The following is a 21564-nucleotide window of genomic DNA, read 5'->3' as shown; positions in this document are numbered from 1 at the left end:
ATGAAGTCACGGATGTGTTTGTTTAAGGTGCGACTTGCACTCTTGTACTACTTAACTGGCAATTTAATGATATAATCTCACGTAATACGCGTCGGTTCAGCCCTGCTGACTTTAGTTACAAACTCACATCCTTAAGGGTAAGAAACGCTGTTGCTTTTAAGGGCTTCACAATTGTACATTCCTGACCAAAAGTTTAGGGAATGACACAAATATTACATTTTCACAAAGTTTGCTGCCTCAGTTTTAATGATTGTGATTCGCATCGACTCCAGAATGTTCTGACGAGGGATCAGATGAATTGCAATGAATTACAAAGTCCCACTTTGCCACAAAAGTGAACTTCATCCCAAAAAACAACTGCATGTCAGCCCTGCCACCAAGGACCTACTGACGTCACTTCAGTGGTCCTCTCGCTAACTCAGGTGAGAGTGTCGACGAGGACAAGACTGGAGGTCACTCTGTCATGATGACCGAGTTACAATAGAGAGGTGAAGAAGGCCTCAGGGTGCCCAAGAAAGCCTAGTAAGTGCCAGGATCTTCTCCTAAAGTGGAATCAGCTGTGGGCACCACCAGGGCAGAGCTTGCTTTGGAATGAATGGCAGCAGGCAGGTGTGAGGGAGATGAAGACTTTGGGAGGATGGCCTGGTGGGTGTCAAGAAGGACAAGACTGGAGGTCACTCTGTCATGATGACCGAGTTACAATAGAGAGTTGAAGAAGACTTCAGGGTGCCCAAGAAAGTCCAGCAAGTGCCAGGGCCGTCTCCTAAAGTGGAATCAGCTGTGGGCACCACCAGGGCAGAGCTTGCTCAGGAATGAATGGCAGCAGGAAGGTGTGAGGGAGATGAAGACTTTGGGAGGATAGACTGGTGGGTGCCAAGAAGGGCAGCAAAGAAGCCAATACAAACATCAGGGACAGACTGATATCCTGGGATTGGTCTGCTCATTTTATATGATTAATCCCCTTTCTGACTGTTTGGGGCATCTGGAAAAAAGAAAAGGTGAGCTGTGCTACCATCAGTCCGGTGTCATGCCAACAGTAAAGCATCCTGCGACCATTCATGTCAGCCAAAACAGTCGGCTCACTCACAATTTGGCCTAAAAACTCAGCCCTGAATAAAGAATGGGACCAAAACATCCTCTGACAGCAACTTCTACCAACCATCCAAAAACAAGTGGTCCAGTCAAAACTTGTTGACAAACAAAACCCTCCAATTCTACCAACCTTCTACCAACCATCCAAAAACAGTGATGGAGCACCAGGCCATAAGGCAAAAGTGAGAACTACCATTTCCTGTAATACTTTTCTTTTGATGAATGTATCTTTAGTTTCATACTATTACATATAAATGAGGGTCTCTGGGATAATACAGCTGCAATGATAAAACAACAGTCAGTCATTGTCCAACCTGCTATAACCTAACACAGAGTCACGGGGTCTGCTGGAGCCAATCCCAGCCAACACAGGCCGCAAGGCAGGAGACAAATCCCTAGGCAGGGCGCCAGCCCACCGCAGGGATGCCACCCATGATAAAGAACACATCAGTGAAATGTGCTACTGAATAGTCTGGAGACTGTATGATTGTTAACAATCCAATGAGGGGAATGAAAACAGGCATAAACAATCAAGCAGTGAATCCTCTAGCGTGTTGGATAAGCTTATTTGGTCCAAAGAACAAACCATCAAATTTTGGCATCCATGGCTAGGAAACTGTTATAATAAGAAAGAAAATGTCAAGAAGACCAGTCAGAGACGTAAGAGGTGACTCTCAGTGACCTGCAGCTACTACAATATCAAAGGAGAGGCTGTATGGCAGAGTTGGCAGGTAAAAAGTCACTACTAAAAATGTCTTTTGAATGCTTGATTGGAATTTGTGACATCTTGACAAGAGTCCTGCATTCTGGAGTCATGCTGCCTGATGAGACCATTTTCACAACATGACTGTCTATTTGCATTTGTTTAGTTCACCAAGCTCTAAATGTTTCAAAATATGTACACGGAGAAAGAAAAGTTCATTGTGATACTCTGCATGTGTGATTTTTATAGGTTGAAATGATGCAAGATGGAAATATGGTGGCTTTCGGGCAGGGCGGCAGAAGGGTTGAATACTGTGGAGGAAACCCACACAGACACGGGAGAACATTTTGTGAAACAAAACATCAAAATTTGTCTATTTGGGTTCCCTGTTTCAAAATATGTACACGGAGAAAGAAAAGTTCACTGTGAAACTCCCCAGACCTTTAATCCCATTGAGAACTTGTGGTCGATCCTCAAACAAAACCCACCAATTCTGATTCTGCAAGAATGGGCAGCTGCCATCAGTCAGGATTTGGCCCAGAAGTTGCTTGGCAGACAGCCTGCCAGGTCGAATTGCAGAGGTCTTGAAAAAGTAAGAAGGGCCAGCACTGCAAATATGGACTCTTTCCATAAACTTCATGTCATTGTCAGTAAAAGCCTTTGAAACTTCTAAAATGCTTGTAATTCTACTTCAGTATACCAGAGAAACATCTGACAGATGCAGTGGGCTGGCGCCCTGCCCAGGGTTTGTTTCCTGATTGGCTCCAGCAGACCCCCGTGACCCTGTAGTTAGGATATAGCGGGTTGGATAATGGATGGATGGACATCTAACAGAAAGATCTAAAAACACTGAAGCAGCAAACTTTGTGAAAACCAACACTTCGGTCATTTTCAACACTTCTGCTCATGGCTGTAAGTCGGACGTAACAGAGCCTAGCATAAGAATGTCATGTCTGCTGAATGCAGATTCAGGGTGGCAGGGATCCCGAGTCTGCGCCAGCAGCCATACCGCCTGCACTTAAGGATAGATCATCCGCCTGAAGTTCAGCATGGTCGGACCCGGCTGCTACTGCATGTGGATGGATAACCATCTAGGAAGAAGCTGGGGTTGCTTCTAGAAGAGGTGTGTGTGAGGCCATTGGGGGCACCTACCCTGTGGTCCAAATGTAGACACCAACAACAATAACATTAATTTATATTTTACGTTTTCATACAACAATGTAGCTCAAAGTGCTTTACACTCTAGATGACAAAAAGAACGTTGCAAGGAAAGAAAAACAAGACAAGGCACCAATATAAAAGAATAGGTAAAAATAAAACAAGTGTGGACCACCAGGGGGGCTTACTGCTCGCCAAACTCCGACACAGACAGGCTGAGACACGAGTCTTGCCGAATTGCACACCTTTTATTTACTGTTAGTGGGGGTGTTTTTCTCTTGCCCCCTGCCACCCCCCAACTTCACAGCGCAGTACACAAAGCACCAAATACAACACACTGCTCTCTTCCTCTTTCTTTCAGTCTCCACTCCTTCTCCCGCAAAGCTTTGTCTTCCAGACTCTGGCTGCTGGTGAGGCGGCTCCAGGTGTTTCTTGCCCGGGTGTAGCGGAAGTGGTTCCTCCAACGGACTCGACTGCACCTTGTAGCGCCCACAGATCCAAACTACAACATGTCCTGCAGGGATCCACGGTGCTGCAGCAACCCAGGAGGGCTGCTCTCTAGTGTCTTGGCGATGATAGGGACTCTAACGAGGTCTGTTCCTCGGTCCTTCCACCCAGCTGGCATCCGGGCCAAGTAATGGCCCTGGCCGTCTGTCACACAACATAAGGTCAAATGACTGAGAGGACAGAAAAAAAAGTTAGGCTGGAGACAAAAAACGAAATCTGTAAGACCCCACTGGACATGCTGCCTAACATAACTGCTCTAAATCAGTCCTCGTAGTTTTCATGCTTCACATCTTAGGATTTAATGACATAGGTAATTTTGGACTGATGAGACACCCATCTTTATTTCTTCATCTCAGGGGGCTGCATAGTGCCTTGATCAGGTGGTTGGGGTGCAGAAAAAACGGAAAAGACAGCAGAAGTAGAGGGGAGCCGCAGTGATATTTTCATAACGAAAACGAGAACTACAACTGAAAATATTGTTTTTTCATTTTACAAGCACGAGAACTGAAATTAAGGCAAACAGAGAAGCTAAAGCTAAACAACATCCTTCAACATCTGCAGTAAGATGCTGCAGATGTTCTACCAGACGGTTGTGGTGAGTGCCCTCTTCTACGCGGTGGTGTGCTGGGGTGGCAGCATAAAGATGAAAGACGCCTCACACCTGGACAAACTTGTTAAGAAGGCAGGCTCTATTGTAGGAGTAAAGTTGGACAGTTTAACATCTGTGGCAGAGCGACGGGCATTAAGCAAACTTCTGTCAATCATGAAGAATCCACTGAACAGTGTCATCTCCAGACAGAGAAGTAGCTTCAGTGACAGATTTTTGTCACTGTCCTGCTCCACTGACAGACTGAGGAGATCGTTCCTCCCCCACACTATGCGACTCTTCAATTCCACCCGGGGGAGTAAATGCAAACATTAATTTTATTTTAATTTTTTTTCATTTTTATTTCTATTTAATTTAATATTGTTTTTTGTATCAGTATAACTGCTGCTGGAGTATGTGAATTTCCCCTTGGGATTAATAAAGTATCTATCTATCTATCTATCTATCTATCTATCTATCTATCTATCTATCTATCTATCTATCTATCTATTATGTAGTGCATTTCCCATCTATCTATCTATCTATCTATCTATCTATCTATCTATCTAGAATCTTGCCCTGGACACAGACAGGCAGACACGTTAATGTCACCCACAAACACACGTTTATTTTCCATTTTTTTATTTACAGTTCCGCTCACTAATCCCCAATACCCCTCAGTCCAGGCCACTCCAATGCCTTCTTTTCCTCTCTATCTCTCTCTCTTTTCTTCTTACCGCCTGCTCCCTTCTCCAGACGTTGCCACTCTTCCACCTGACTGGAGGGAGGCGGCCCCTTAAATGGGAACCCGGATGGGCTCCAGCTGCTTCCCGGCAATCAGTCCTAGCAACACCCCAGTGTGGCGGAAATGCCGGCTGCGCACCTGGAAGCCGTCCGGGTGTCCCCTGTTGTCTTCCCCCCCAGCACTTCCTGGTGTGGCGGAAGTGCTGGGCTCCTGCCTCTGTAGTTAGAACATCACGTGGCACACGCGGACGCAGTATTTCATGATTGGCTAAGAATGTTCAAATGCTCAAGTGACGCCGCTGGACGGCCGATTATAGTAAGTCGGTGTTGGTTCGAGCAGATAACAGTAAGTTCGGTTGGTTTTGCAACATTGGTTTGGTGGGGCGTACTTTCCAGGACTACCATCGTCGACTGACTTAAACCCTTCAACAGCTCCAGAACCGTAAGTAATTTAGAACGTATCGCTATTTGCTTGGTATGTCGAAATCTATCTTTGGGCAGGTTGACTTTGGCATCCGACCTTCTGACATCTGTTGGCAAACTGAGTAATGATGGCTGGGTATTAACAACAGTCATTGTTTAAATTTTAGCAGATCTCTGATCAAAAATGACCTCGCCGACATAATTATTACTCCGACTCTGATTAGAGTCGTAAAATAGGGTTTGTTTTGAAAATTTGTTTGCCGGAAAAAAATCAAATGAGGTGCGCCGAAGAGCTGAGTTCACGTCTCGCAGTCCCGTTTAAACAGGAAGCTCTTCATTACATCGGCCGAAAAGGTCTATTTTAAGCACAGATCAGTGCCATGATAACAAAATCACTTCAAGGACTTAAAAAACAAATAATTCTTTGCAGAAATAATGTGGATTTCACAAACGTAGAATTTATAGCCCGATTCGATCGGGCTCCCAGTCGCTAGTTACTATATAAAATACGAATATACCAAAATTTACAAAAACACTCCCTTTGCATCTAAACAAACAATTAATAGAAACACGGACCACAAATACAAACACAGATTAGGCAAACACAGCGATTGAAAATGTGGTGATAAATGAGCCCAAAATAAAGTCCGGCGGTATTGATACTAGTTGTAGTGTAATTGTGCTCCGTCCTGAAAACAAAAATAACCTCACTGTGAAAAATCCTGCCAATGGCTGGGATGAATCCAAACCCCGGGATTACTCAGCACTGGCTGTCGTGATGTTGAAATAGCAAGCAGTGGACTAAAGCAATGATAAGCAATTATCGGCAATGCGGACTTTGTAAATGAATGGGTAAATTGACTCCTTTCTCCTCTCGATTTCTGTCCTCTCTCTTTCTCGCCTTCACTCCTCTTTTTAAATACTGAATGTATCTGGTGAGTTTAACAGGTTGCGGCCTCCCTCCATCATCCTTCCCCTCTTCGCTTACGGGACAACATTTACTGACGCACATATAACGGGATGATAAAAACAAAACGCACTCCGCACAGACAAGAAACAAATACTTATTATTATGTAGCCCCGTTACAACGTGGTGGCACTTCCGTAAAGGACCGCTGTTTGTTTGTTGAGCACATTGGATTCGTCGGGTTGAAGCCGTAAGCACATGCAGTTGACGAATTTTGCACAGATGTTTGCGGGCAGATAGAGAAAAAATAACGTGTGGAAAACGTTTCATTGCAGCGCTTATACTAATAAAGGCAAATGAAGCATGCAAGAAGAAGAAAAAGAGTGAGTTTGTAGTTAATGGTAAAAATATTACAAATCTGAGGGCTCATTTAGCTCAACATAATGCAACGATTTTAAGTGCATTAAATGAGGAAATCAAGAATAAAGCTTAGAAGAGAAAGAGAGAACAGCAACATACAGTCTGCTTGCGCCAGTGGCCAAGGACCTCATCTGTGCATCACAGACGTTCGTCGAGCGAATATTTAAACTGTGTGGCTGTCTGTGCGACGGACGCCGTTCCAACATGAAAACATCTCTCGAAATGCGTGCTCGTTTAAAGTTTAACAGCAACATGCTGGCACAGACTGGCTTCTTGGGTTGAAGCATTTGATCTTGCCGACTACACTCATTAGGCCACTTCATCTGTTTGTTCATCGATAGTCAAGCATTGTGTTTAATGGCATTATGAACGGTGAGTGTATTTTGTTGAGTGAAACATAACTTGCATTGAAATACAGTATGTGTAGGCCGGCATTTGTGGTCTTGCAAAAGAAAAAAAAAAATAAATAAAATTGTACTAATATTATGTTAAAAGGCCAGAACTAAATAAAATAAAAACTGAAATTTTAAATAAATACATTTCTAAATAAAAGTAAAAACTGTTGACTCTACTGACTAGAACTAGAACGAAACAAAAATAAATATTAATTTTATAAAATAAAAACTAAAACTACAGTTACAGTTTGTTTCAATTGCTAAGACAAATTCTGCAATACTGAAGTTGTTTCTCAAAACTCTTCATCCAGTCACCACAATGTCAGCTTATGTGGGCCAAACTGTTAAGCATTTCTCTTTGCTTTCATACAAAATGCATTCAGTGACTAAACACTTCAAAATTCATGGATTCCTGTCTCCTTCAAAATCCACCAACGTCACAGCATTACGTTTTCAGAGGCCTACATACTGTCACCACAACTGCTAATTCATTGACATTCAAAACTGAGATATGACAATTTGCTAAATTGCAAGCGAGACCCTTTCTAAAACAGACTGTAAAAACCATAGAATACAAATAAAACATGTCAACTGACACGAGATCACACACAGCTGCTTTGTGTTAGTTGATTGGTGTGGGATAACATGGCATTCCAGCACTCCACTGCAGTCACAGAATGGTCTGCGGAACACCCGAGGGTGTCCTCATTGTTTCTGCCACCATACCCTCCCTTCCTGAACCCCTTTGAGGAATATCTTTCTGTATGGAGGTGGAAGGTTTATGACCACCGGCCACATGATCATGATCACAAGTCTTTATGTGTGTGTGTGTGTATATATATATATATATATATATATATATATATATATATATATATATATATATATATATATATATATATATATATATATATATATATATATGCCCTACCTGGGGTTTGTTTCCTGCCTTGCACCCTGTGTTGGCTGGGAATGGCTCCAGCAGACCCCAGTGACCCTGTAGTTAGGATATAACAGGTTGTACTGTATAATGGATGGATGAATGCATGGCCCCCACATTCTAACATGGACCCCTAGGCCAGGATCTCTGGCGGGCCCTTCACCTAGGGTTAAGAAAAACATGATACCCAATAGGATTTAAATGTAGGCATACAATTTAGTTGAAGATCCGTACAGTTCTATGACGCTTAGTTTTTCATGTACTCTGGCATTTTTGATATACAGGGTGGGCCATTTATATGGATACATCTTAATAAAATGGGAATGGTTGGTGATATTAACTTCCTGTTTGTGGCACATTAGTATATGTGAGGGGGAAAACTTTTCAAGATGGGTGGTGACCATGGTGGCCATTTTGAAGTTGGCCATTTTGGATCCAACTTTTGTTTTTTCAATAGGAAGAGGGTCATGTGACACATCAAACTTATTGGGAATTTCACAAGAAAAACAATGGTGTGCTTGGTTTTAACGTAACTTTATTCACCATTGTTTTTCTTGTGTGTCACATGACCCTCTTCCTATTGAAAAAACAAAAGTTGGATCCAAAATGGCCAACTTCAAAATGGCCACCATGGTCACCACCCATCTTGAAAAGTTTTCCCCCTCACATATACTAATGTGCCACAAACAGGAAGTTAATATCACCAACCATTCCCATTTTATTAAGATGTATCCATATAAATGGCCTACCCTGTACTTTTCTAAGGTAGGGTTTCCTATAGGAAATTTTCCCACTAAAATAATGCTGATTGTCGCAGGCCTCAATTTTCTTGCAAAAAGCCGGAAATTATGTCTTTTTGAAAATGGCGGCAATTTTCGAAATTTCGAAAAAATCAAAATTTTAACTTTAACTCTTTATATCTGCAGAAATAAGTGACATAAATGTTTAATTTTTTTGTGTACTATTTCTTAATTAATTTTGTTTAAAAATCATGTATAATTTGTTTAACTGTATTGTTTACAATATTTATAAATAAAGAATATATAAAACTACAGTAATCCCTCCTCGATCGCGGGGGTTGCATTCCAGAACCCCCCGCGATAGATGAAAATCCATGAAGTAGAAACCATATGTTTGTGTAGTTATTTTTATATATTTTAAGCCCTTATAAACTCTCCCACACTGTTAACATTATTAGAGCCCTCTAGACATGAAATAACACCCTTTAGTCAAAAGTTTAGACTGTGCTCCATGACAAGACAGAGATGACAGTTCTTTCTCACAATTAAAAGAATGGAAACAGATCTTATCTTCAAATAATGCTTGTCAGGAGCAGAGAATGTCAGAGAGCGAGAAAAAAGCAAACAATCAAGCACCACGCGTATATCATTGAGTTTTATTTAATATGTAATACATGCTCTGATTGGGTAGCTTCTCAGCCATCCGCCAATAGCGTCCCTTGTATGAAATCAACTGGGCAAACCAACTGAGGAAGCATGTACAGGAAGTAAAAAGACGTATAGTCCACAGAAATCCGCGAAGCAGCGAAAAATCCGCGATATATATTTAGGTATGCTTACATTTAAAATCCGCGATGGAGTGATATGCTTACATTTAAAGTCGATGGAGTGAAGCTGATATAGCGAGGGATAACTGTATATGACACCAAATCAGCAATTAATATCAAAACTTTTGACCACTGGAGAGGTCTATGTTTTATTTGGATTTTTAAACTGTCAAAGCGAGAAAGTTGTAGAAAAATGTATGTAGAAATTTTTTTTATCTGAAACTTTTTTGATAGTTTTTTAGTTTTCAAAATATCCTATGCTGAAGTTGACACTCAGCACTGTAGGATCAATTCTTGCTTTCTGTTCATACGTTTTGTTTGTGCATAATATCTACTCATCCCACACCGGGCAATCGTCTGCCACTCTTCAAATGGTGCATTTTATTCTTCTGTTTTTCTGCTGAACAAGAAAGAGAGAGACATCATTGCCCTGTACAAAACCCACTTTCTTTGTGTTATCACGCGTCATTGAGCCCATTAGCTGCTCCTCAAGCGTGTGTGTGTGACAATATATATGTGTGTGTATATATATATATATATATATATATATATATATATATATATATATATATATATATTGTAAGCTGGAGGTGTGATCACACCCCCAGAGGACACAGACGCCCCTGAGAAAACCCCTGAAACACAGTCTACCTTCACATTGCTCCTTACCCTTCTCACTTGTGCCATAAGGCGTGATAAACCTCTCATGCGGTACTCCGCTAACTTAAAAGCCTTGTGCAGCGCCTGTCAGCTTTGGAATTGATTGTTTTGCTTTTATCTCTCTTTCTCTCTCTCTGACATTCTCTGCTCCTGGCAGAACTGTCATCTCTGACTTGTCATGGAGCACGTTTAAGCTTTTGTGAGTTTTCTACAACCACCCGTGTCTCTGTGCAAATCTGTAGCCCTGAATCAGCCCAGTCGCTCTTCTCTGGACCTTCTCTAGAGCTGATAGATAGATAGATAGATAGATAGATAGATAGATAGATAGATAGATAGATAGAAGGCACTATATAGCTTTAAGATAGATAGATAGATCGATACTTTATTAATCCAAAGGGGAAATTCACATAATTCAGCAGCAGCATACTGATAAAGAACAATATTAAATTAAAGAGTGATAACAATGCAGGTATAACAGACAATAACTTTGTATAATGTTAACGTTTACCCCGCCGGGTGGAATTGAAGAGTCGCATAGTGTGGGGTCTCCTCAGTGTGTCAGTGGAGCAGGACAGTGACAGCAGTCTGTCGCTGAAGCTGCTCCTCTGTCTGGAGATGATCCTGTTCTGTGGATTCTCCATGATTGACAGAAGTCTGTTCAGTGCCCGTCGCTCTGCCACGGATGTTAGACTGTCCAGCTCTGTGCCTACAATAGAGCCTGCCTTTCTCACCAGTTTGTCCAGGTGTGAGGCGTCCCTCTTCTTTATGCTACCTTCCCAGCACACCACCGTGTAGAAGAGGGCGCTCGCCACAACCGTCTGATAGAACATCTGCAGCATCTTATTGTTGAAGGACGCCAGCCTTCTAAGGAAGTATAGTCGGACGTATATGTCCTTTTTGTAGCCTGGAGACCAAAACTGCACCCAGGACTCCAGATGAGGCCTCACCAGTGTGTTATAAAGCTTGAGCAGAACCTCCTGTGACTTGTACTCCATACATCAGGGTGTTATATAACCCTCTAAAACCTTTCAATCTTTTCAGAGGTTGCTTCCAGTAGCTCAGTGTCTCCCATCTTGTATTTATAATTGATGTTCCTTTTGGTTCCTTTTGCCCACGTGTAGCACTTTTCCGCTTTCCTCCATTAAACTGCATTTTCCAAGTCAAGTGTTTGCCCTGTTCTGAAACTTGTCCGGGTATTTCTGAACTATTTTTGCTACCTACTCAGTGCCAGGTGTTCATCCAAATTTTTTATCATCTGCAAATTTCACAATTTTACTAATCAATGTCATTAATTTAAATCATAAAAAGTACAGCCGTGGCCAAAAGTTTTGAGAATGACCCAAGTGTTGGTTTTCACAAAGTTTGCTGCTTCATTGTTTTTAGATCTTTCTGTCAGATGTTTCTTTGGTATACTGAAGTAGAACTACAAGCAGTTCAGGAGTTTTAAAGGCTTTTATTGACAATGACTTGAAGTTTATGCAAAGAGTCCATATTTACAGTGTTGGCCCTTCTTTCTTTTTCCAGACCTCTGCAATTCACCCTGGCAAGCTGTCTGTCAGTAAGCTTCTGGGCCAAATCCTGACTGACGGCAGCCCATTACAAAATCAGAATTGGTGGGATTTTGATTGTCCACCCGCCTCTTGAGGATTTGACCACAAGTTTTCAATTGGGAGTTTCCTAGCCATGGATCCCAAAATTTGATGGTTTGTTTTCCGGGCCACTTATCCATCATTATTGGTCACCAAACTGTTCTTGGATGGTTAGAAGAAGTTGCTCTCAGTTGATGTTTTGGTCCCATTCTTTACTCAGGGCTGTGTTTTTAGGCCAAATTGTGAGTGAGCCTTGCACTGCCTTGGCTGACATGAATGGTTTCAGGATGCTTTATTGTTGGCATGACACAGGACTGATGGGAGCACCACTCACCTTTTCTTTTATCCGGATGCCCCAAACAATCAGAAAGGGGATTCATCAGAGACAATGACTTGACCCAAGTAGTCCTCAGCAGTTCAATCCCAGAATATCAGTCTTTCTCTAATGTTTTTCTTGGATTCTTTGCTGTCCTTCTTGACACCCACCAGGCCATCCTCCAAAAGTCTTCGCCTCACTCACACCTGACTGCTGCCAGTCATTCTTGAGCAAGCTCTGCCCTGGTGGTGCACTTTTAGGAGATGGTCCGGGCGCTTGCTGGACTTTCTTGGGTGCCCTGAAGCCTTCTTCACCTCTCTATTCTAACTCAATCATTGTGCCAGAGTGACCTCCAGCCTTGTCCTCATCTACACTCTCACCTGTGTTAATGAGAGGACCACTGAAATTATGTCAGCAGGTCCTTTTGTGGTAGGGTTGACATGCAGGGGTGTTTTTGGGATGAAGTTCATTTTCATGCCAATGAGGGGCTTTCATTTGTCAGAACATTCTGGAATCGATGCAAATTACTGAGGCAGCAAACTTTATGAAAATTCACATTTGTGTCATTCTCAAAACTTTTGGCCATCACTGTATTGGTTTTAGACCCATGAGGGACTCCATTGATGACTGCACTTCACTGATGACCTCCTGCATTCTCCTCTTCTCTGTACTCTTTGTCTTCTGCCGGTTAACCCAGCTCATCTCTAGTTTTGTAAGATACCTCTGATGCCTACAGCTCTGAGTCAAAGGCTTTTTAAAAGTCTCCATAAATTTGGTTGCATGCTTTGCTTTTGTTGACGACAGCGATGGACTGTTCATGAAAATCTGAAAGGCTGGCTTGACAAGATCTTCGTCTTGTGAATTCATGCCCGCTGTTTCTTAGTAATGTTATTTTCATATTGGTGCTGAATATTGGGAAGTATGTTGGGAAATTGGTACTGAATTTATCTCATGGGATAATTAAAGTTATTGTCTAATCCAATCTAATAAGAAAAACAGAAATTGTGGGTTTGAGATTTCTGACAAAGAATCGTGACATGCACTCTGTAGGAGTTCAAAAACGGTAATTTGACACACCGTCTCATACACCAGTACTGCATTCTTATGAACTGCTTTGTTTTCATTTTATCCACGTTGTTCAATACAGTCATATGGAAAAGTTTGGGAACCCCTCTCAGCCTGCATAATAATTAACTCAAATTTCAACAATAAAGATATCAGTGGTATGTCTTTCATTTCCTAGGAGTATTGCGGTGTTTTCTGAACAAAGATTTTTAGTGACGCAGTATTTAGTTGTATGAAATTAAATCAAATGTGAAAAACTGGCTGTGCACAAATGTGGGTCCCCTTGTCATTGTGCTGATTTGAATGCCTGTCACTGCTCAATGCTGATTACTTGGTTGGATGAGCTCGTTAAGCCTTGAACTTCATAGACAGGAGTGTCCAATCATGAGTGGTCAAAGGTATTTAAGGTGGTCAATTACAAGTTGTGCTTCCTTCCCTTTGACTCTCCTCTGAAGAGTGACAGACAGCATGGGATCCTCAAAGCAACTCTCCAAAGATCTGAAAACAAAGATTGTTGAGTCTCCTGGTTTAGGGGAAGGCTACAAAAAGCCATCTCTGAGGTTTAAACTGTCAGTTTCAACTCTAAGGAATGGAATCAGGAAATGGAAGGCCACAGGCACAGTTGCTGTTAAACCAACACAGCAGGTCTGGCAGGCCAAGAAAAATAGAGGGGTGGCATATGAGGCAGGATTGTGAGAATGGTGACAGACAACCACAGATCACCTCCACAGACCTGCAAGAACATCTCGCTGCAGATGGTGTATCTGTACATCGTTCTACAATTCAGCACAATTTGCACAAAGAACATCTGTATGGCAGGGTGATGAGAAAGAAGCCCTTTCTGCACTCATGTCACAAACAGAGTCACTTGTTGTATGCAAATCCTCATTTAGACAAGCCAGATTCATTTTGGAACAAAGTGCTTTGGACTGATGTGACAAAAATTGAGTTATTTGGTCAGAACAAAAAGCACTTGGCATGGCAGAAGAAGAACACCGCATTACAAGAAAAACACCTGCTACCTCCTGTCAAATGTGGTGGAGGTTCCATCATGCTGTGGGGCTGTGTGGCCAGTTCAGGGACTGGGGCCCTTGTTAAAGTCGAGGTTTAGATGAATTCAACCCAATATCAACAAATTCTTCAGGATAATGTTCAAGCATCAGTCACAAAGTTGAAGTTACTCAAGCAGGGGTTGGATATTCCAACAAGACAATGACTCAAAACACAGTTGGAAATCTACAAAGGCATTCATGCAGAGGAAGAAGTACAATGTTCTGGAATGGCCGTCACAGTCCCCTGACTTGAATGTCATCGAAAATCTGTGGGATGATTTGAAGCAGGCTGTCCATCAAATTGAACTGAACTGGAGAGATTTTGTATGAAGAATGGTCAGAAATACCTCCATCCAGAATCCAGACACTCATCACAGGCTATAGGAGGACAGCATCGAGAGGCTCAAAGGAGCAAAGGAGGCTCAACTAAGTATTGATGTCATATCTCTGTTGAGGTGCCCACATTTATGCACTTCTCTAATTTTGTTATGATGCATACTGCATATTTTCTGTTAATCCAATAAACTTAATGTCACTGCTGAAATCCTACTGTTTCCATTAGGCATGTCAGACATTAAAAGGAAGTTGATACTTTGAAAGCTCAGCCAATGATACATAAAAATCCAAGGAATTAAGAGGGCTTCCCAAACTTTTTCTTATGACTGTATTTTATTTGTGTTTTTATACGTGCAGTTATGTTTTTTTTTGGGGTTCCTTTTGACACACACAAGACCCTGTGGACACAAAAATAAAGGCGGCATGCAGTCACAGATGCTTGCGACATGACCGCCGATGAAATTTGCATCACGTGGACATTTTGCGGCTACACGGATGTGCAAAATATTAACAGGCCTTGAGATGAAGGGGAGGATGCGAGAGGATGTGTCTATACAGCAGGGGGCGCTAGGTCCCTGGTTGGAATAAGTTCTTTTGTAATTGCGGCGTGTTACATAACCTGAAACTAGATGGATATGATATTAAAAGGCGATACCCCTGCCTTAGTGATACGGCGGTAAGAAATCACATAGGAGAAATAACTGAGTTTTCTTTAATGACTGTTTACGTGGCATAACAGACGAGGAAGCCATGCCAAGACTATTACCGAAGTGGGAGCTCGATCTATGCAGTCTGCCATTTTCATTGCTGCACAGGAAGGATTTTCAGGATCGGATGACGTTATCTCCCCTCCGTCCGTCTTCTTCAAAGGTGTGCAGGGCAATGTTCCAAAGTTTTATACTCTTTCTCCATGTGCAGGCCCTCACTTACACCTAAACAAGGAAAAGAAGATCCAATGTCATGCTGACTCTGACACGCAGAAATAGTACACGTTGCCCATTTCGCAGTTGTCCCTTTCTTGTCTTCTAATGCCTGCCTAGCAGTTCTAAATGATGAGCCCCCGTGTGCTAAATCTGGCCTTGTGTTAGCTGTGCATGTGAGTGGATTTATAAAATATTTTTTGTACAGAGCACAGTGACATATTAAACTTATGTACTTAATGTGGAACCACAAAAAAGAGAAGCCTTGGAAAGTTAAAGCAGGAGTGTAAGCGCTGGACGGCAGCAGAGGAAGGAGATTGTGGCTTCAGCTGTAGGAGAATCAACAGTCACTGCTGCCCCCACTCACATCCTTCGCATCCCCAACCCTCCCTACTACAATCTTGTTTATTAATAAAAGATTTCAGAAATAGACAATATGACTTCCTTTTTCTTCGTCTTCGAGTGAGTGTATGTGAACATGCTCTCCACTGTGGACTGGAGCCACTCTGGGTATCGTTCCTTCTTGGCACTCGATCCTGCACAAGTGTTTAGAAAATAGATGGATAGATGGATGGACTCCTCAGTGTTACTCAACATGATGTTAACACAATGTGTACCTTTTGTTTATTTGTAGAAATCGTCAGTCCTATAAAAACCAACGTGATTTCAGGCCGAAAGCAAATTCAGCAAAAGAAACCCAACAGAGTCATGGTAAGTAATAAGTTGAATGATAAATTACCTTGAAATTTAAAATGGAGCAATGTTTATTACAAATGGCGATGTGTGAAATAAACTTTAATTTGCAAATATAATTAGATGTAACACAGGCAGCTTAATGAACATAATCAACAAAAACAATAAATGGCATAACAATAAGAAATGAAACAAGAATTTGAACCCCAGGCAGTGTTTACTCGATTATGTTGACCTCTTTATGAGTTACTTTGGATAAAAGCATCTGCTAAACAAATACAATACAATACAATACAATTTATTTTTGTATAGCCCAGAATCACACATGGAGTGCCACAATGGGCTTTAACAGGCCCTGTCTCTTGACAGCCCCCCAGCCTTGACTCTCTAAGAAGACCAAAATAAAACCCTTTTAGGGAAAAAATGGAAGAAACCTCGGGAAAGGCAATTCAAATAGAGACCCCTTTCAAAGGCTGGTTGGGCATGCAGTGGCTGTTCAGAAACTAGGGGTCAATGCCATACAATACACAGAACAGAACACAAGTCATCCTCAATACAATATTCCATCCATCCATCCATCCATTATCCAACCCACCACATCCTAACTACAGGGTCATGGGGGTCTGTTGGAGCCAATCCCAGCCAACACAGGGGGCAAGGTAAGAAACAAACTCTGGGCATGGTGCCAGCCCACCGCAGTCAATACGATATCATAGTGCAATAGAAATATTACAAGTACAGAGCAGAATTCAACAGTAGATGATATCCCATAATAGGATTTGGATTTGTTCAGAGTCCTGGAGACCTCGGCCATCAAGCTGCCTCCCCCTATTGGCCATTCCACAGCTGAGACAGCGCTGGGCAAGCCAATCTGATGAAAGGACCCCTCCACCTAACGATTCCTGCGATCCTCCATCAGAGATGACTTTACCTTAGGCAGGCAAAATGACTTGATAGGTGGGCATTGCCATCAAGTGCCACATTTGAGTACCGAGAAGAGAAACAGAATAGGTGAGGGTTAGTAACAAATTCTAACTATCATGTCACTTATGTTTTACTGCTAATGACTAACAACAGAGATGCAGTCTGTACAGTTAATCAGCAGCTATAGTCAGGGTGTGCTAAACTGTATATATATATTGTGGAGCCGACCTGGACACAGACAGGCGGACATGTTGTTTGTCACCACCACACGTATTTTATTTACAAATATATACAATAATTATAAATGGTCACTCAGACCCAGTTCATGCACAATACCCCAAACACTCAGTCCTGGCCACAAATGCCTCTTCTTCGGGCCGTCTCCACACCTCTCTCGTGCCTCGTCCTACTTCCACCCAAGTCCAGCCTTGAATGAAGGGAGACGGCCCCTTTTATACTCTCCCGGATGAGCTCCAGGTGGTTCCCGGCATTCCCCTCTTGGCCACGCCCCAGCGTGGCGGAAGTGCCGGCTGTCCTCCCGGCAGCTCTCCGGGTAACCTTCTAAGTCTTCCCCCCAGCATTTCCTGGTGTGGCGGAAGTGCTGAGGCAACAGGTCCCCAAGGCATTAGGGCCCCAACAGGGTGGGGCTTCCATGCCCTCAACCCGTGGCCCCCAGTGCAACCAGGAAGGCGGCCCCCACGTGATCCAGGGTGGGCCTTGACCTTCTTCCGGTCCCTGATGGCGTCCCGGCCGGGTCGTTGCCCCTGGCATCCCTGACAATATATATATTGGAACCTCGGTTTATGAGTAACTTGGTTTACGAGTGTTTTGCAAGACGAGCAAAAATTTTTAATAAATTTTGACTTGATAAACGAGCTATGTCTTGCAATATGAGTAGTATGGAAACACTTTGTTTGCTGAGCGTCATGTGATCACAACTGAGCTGATGGTTCTTCTCTCTCTCTCCTTATCTCACTCGCCCAGCACGTCTCTCTCTCTCCTTATCTCGCTCGCCCAGCGCGTCTCTCTCTCCTTATCTCGCTCGCTCGCTTGCCCAGCGCGTCTCTCTCTCTCTCTCTCTCTCCTTATCTCGCTCGCCCAGCGCGTCTCTCTGTTTACTACAGCATTGTGATTGTGTGTGTGTTCGCTGTGAAGTGCGAGTCCCCATCTTGCTCCCCAAAACACGAAGTTGAGTCTCAGTACTTTAACACCAGCTTTATTCAGCTTGAAGCAGCAACAGCGCTGTTATTTATTGTAGCAGAATCTTTATAATGTTCCTTGTATGACCCATTGACAACAGGCGCTTATAGCATGTCCGCGATCTTTTTGGAAGCTCTTATACAGCGAACTGCTACAGCGCTGGGAGACTGCGATTGCTTTGGGACGCTCTTCAGTGTGTCGTCCTGTTGGGTGGAATCCCACTTGAGTTTAGAAACTCACACCAGCCATGATTCCTTTTAAAGGTAAAGAGCAGGTTAATTTGTTTTATGTATTTTACTTTATATTTTGTATTAATCATTTTTATATGAATAGTTTTGGGTTGTGGAACGAATCCTCTGAGTTTCCATTATTTCTTATGGGGAAATTCGCTTTGATATACGAGTGCTTTGGATTGCGAGCACGTTTCCGGAACGAATTATGCTCACAAACCGAGGTACTTTATATATACGAGGGATGCTCAAAAAGTTTCTGTACCTTTTTTTAACTCTATTAAGAATTTAAAAACAAATTACATTACTTTTCTACATTGTCACATTCCTTTGCGATGCAATTTTCCCAATGTCATCCCAACTTTTTAATGCCCAATTATTACTCCTCACACCTTCACCGTTTCCAACAAAAATATAAAAGTGCGGAATCTGATTGAACAGTCTTCATATATATATAATATATAATAATATATATAATAATGAAATGAACAACAAGTGCACTAGAGGGGCAACATTGGGACGACCCCCAAAACAGGAATGAATGGTTTAACAGCTGGAGGGAGGCCATTGACATGTTTTGTCACTTGCTTTGCATTTAGCTATGGTCAGTGTCACAACTGACAGTATGAGGCCATACCTGGACTGTCCAGAGCTGGCACAGGTAGTCTAACTTCTCCAGGATGGCACATGAATGCTTTCCACTGCCAGAAGGTTTGCTGTGTCTCTCAGCACAGTCTCAAGGGCATGGAGGAGTCTTCTTGAGACAGACAGGCAGTTGCTCTAGGATAGAAGGTCCATAGTCCATCAGCAGGACCCACCGATATCTGCTCCTATGGGCAAAGAGGAACAGGATGAGAACTGCCAGAGCCTACAAAATGACCTCCAGCAGGCAGGCCACTGGTGTGAATGTCTCTTACCAAACAATCAGAAAAAAACTTCATGAGGGTGGCCAGAGGGCCCAACGTCCTCTATTGGCCACTGTAGAGCCTGATTGGCATTTACCGTAGAATACCAGAATTGGCAGGTCCACCACTGGCACCCTGTGCTTTTCACAGATGACAGCAGGTTCACCCTGAGCACATGTGACAGACGTGAAATGGTCTGGAGAAGCTGTGGAGAACATTATGCTGCCTGTAACATCGTTCAGCATGACCGGTTTAGTGGGGGGTCAGTGGTCTGGGGAGGCATATTCATGGAGGGACGCACGGACCTCTACAGGCTAGAAAACGGTACCATTACTGCCATTAGGTATCAAGATGAAATTTTTGGACCCATTGTCAGACCCTATGCTGGTGCAGTGGCTCCTGGGTTCCAACTGGTGCACGACAATGCCCGGCCTCATGTGGCGAGAACATGAACATGAAGGAATCGATCCCATTGACTGCCAACCATGCTCACTCACCTGACCTCAATCCAATAGAACACCTCTGGGTGGGACATTATGTTTCGGTCCATCCGACACCTCAGACTAAGTGATGCCCTGGTCCACATCTGGGAGGAGATCCCCCAGGACGCCATCCATCGTCTCATTAGGACGTTGTCAGGCATGAATACAAGCACAATGGGGTGAGGGGTATACAAACTATTAAGTATGATTTGGAGTTGCTGCAATGACATTTCGGCCAAATGGACTCGCCTGCATGCCTGCCGCATCAATTTTTTCCTTTGGTTTCCGGGGTGTCTTTGAATTCAGCCCTCTGTTGGTTGATCATTTTCATTTCCATCAGACAATGTGCCGTCCTTTTGTTCCTAACACATTGCCATATCAGTCCATAGCAGTAGAGTTATCCAGCAGGATTTTTTCCCATTGAGATCTGATGTCTTTTCAAAGTGTTCCTTTCATTTTTTTGGAGCAGTTTATATATTAGCTCGGCACTCTTGGTTGACTTTGTGGGTCAGTGCTAGCCTATGACATCCCAGGCGCTGTTTGTTTGGAACTTCCTGTAATGATCCCCAGATCCCCTAAATTAAGGACCCCCTGTCACCTGTCCTTTACAGTGGCATGAACGGAATCTCATATTGCATGACAGGTCTCACTGTTGCCCCCGTCAGTCTGGAGGACTGATATTCCGTTACTCGTAATTCCCCACTGCCACTTTAGTACACAGTTGTTTCCTGGAATGACGTATTCTGGAATTATCTTCCAATTAAGAACCCTAAGACCCTTTAGTGATGTTGACCCAGTACTGCAGTGTTCTCCTTCTTGATGTCTTACAGCCCAACGCCTGCCCTGTACTGAACCTAAATCCCTTCTTGTCAGTCCAAACTGGAAAATCAAAGTAAAACAGAAAGCTGTTTGCTTTTAAGTGGCCTCACCACAATCACATTTGCGCATTTTTTGCCTTATCTCTAAGAATGTCACAGGCCTGGACATTAAGTGTCGATGAGAAAACGGCATTCATTTCTGACGCAGCTTGTCAGCTCCTATTCACAAGTCTCATTTGAGATAAGATGGTCCCTGAGGTGACACATGAGGAGGACTTTCACGGGACTCTCTGACACTTGTGTGACGTTTACTCTCAATGGGTTTTCGTCTTGGCTCCACATCCTTATTGGTAAAATAACTTGTGACGGCCACCTTATCATTGTCCTTCCTGATGTTAAACCCTTCTATCCTGTCTCTTCTTAATTTTTGTTTGCTAGGCCTTGCAGATATTTTTCTCGTTTACTCCTTCAGCGTTGCTCGTTCCCAGCAGTCCTGGTCTAGTAGCATAAAGAGAAGAACAAGGCACCATGGCGGCACAGAGGAGAGTGAAGCTTCCTCAATGGTTCAGATCCAGTCTGTGTGCAGATTGTATATTCCTAATGGATTTGATTAGGGTGCTAACGTTTTCCTCCCACATTCCCAAAGACTTAATAATAATAATAATAATAATAACTAGGGGGCTTTGCCCCCTGCTCGCTTCACTCACCAGCCCCCCTGCATACGCTACACACTAGCCTCTTTGCGGTTCTGCCGCTCGCGTATGGGTTTGCAAATGTACAATTTACTAATTATTTTACATTACAGTGAGTAATTAAAAAATATTAACATGTAATAATTTGAATGTAAATTATATTTCATGTTGCATTAGAGTTATTCGTTGCGTAATACGATTTTGTTCTGTTTGGCTTTGAAATTAACACCAAATACTGAA

At 42.8% G+C, this 21564-nt stretch overlaps 1 protein-coding gene across 1 annotated transcript in view; it reads left to right on the top strand.

Annotated features, from left to right (window-relative positions):
* The window catches only part of LOC120529953 (agouti-related protein-like), a 96380-nt gene that overhangs the window by 35823 nt on the left and 38993 nt on the right, over positions 1 to 21564 (top strand). The window contains exon 3 of the mRNA XM_039754157.1: positions 16015 to 16091. Coding sequence (XP_039610091.1) covers positions 16015 to 16091 — 77 coding nt within the window. The remainder of the gene's footprint in view (positions 1 to 16014; positions 16092 to 21564) is intronic.

This window comes from Polypterus senegalus, chromosome 5 (assembly GCF_016835505.1).
Source record: "Polypterus senegalus isolate Bchr_013 chromosome 5, ASM1683550v1, whole genome shotgun sequence".
Classification (NCBI taxonomy): Eukaryota; Metazoa; Chordata; class Cladistia; order Polypteriformes; family Polypteridae; genus Polypterus; species Polypterus senegalus.
The sequence above is the reverse complement of the archived record's forward strand: the minus strand, read 5'-3'. Positions and strand labels throughout refer to the sequence as shown.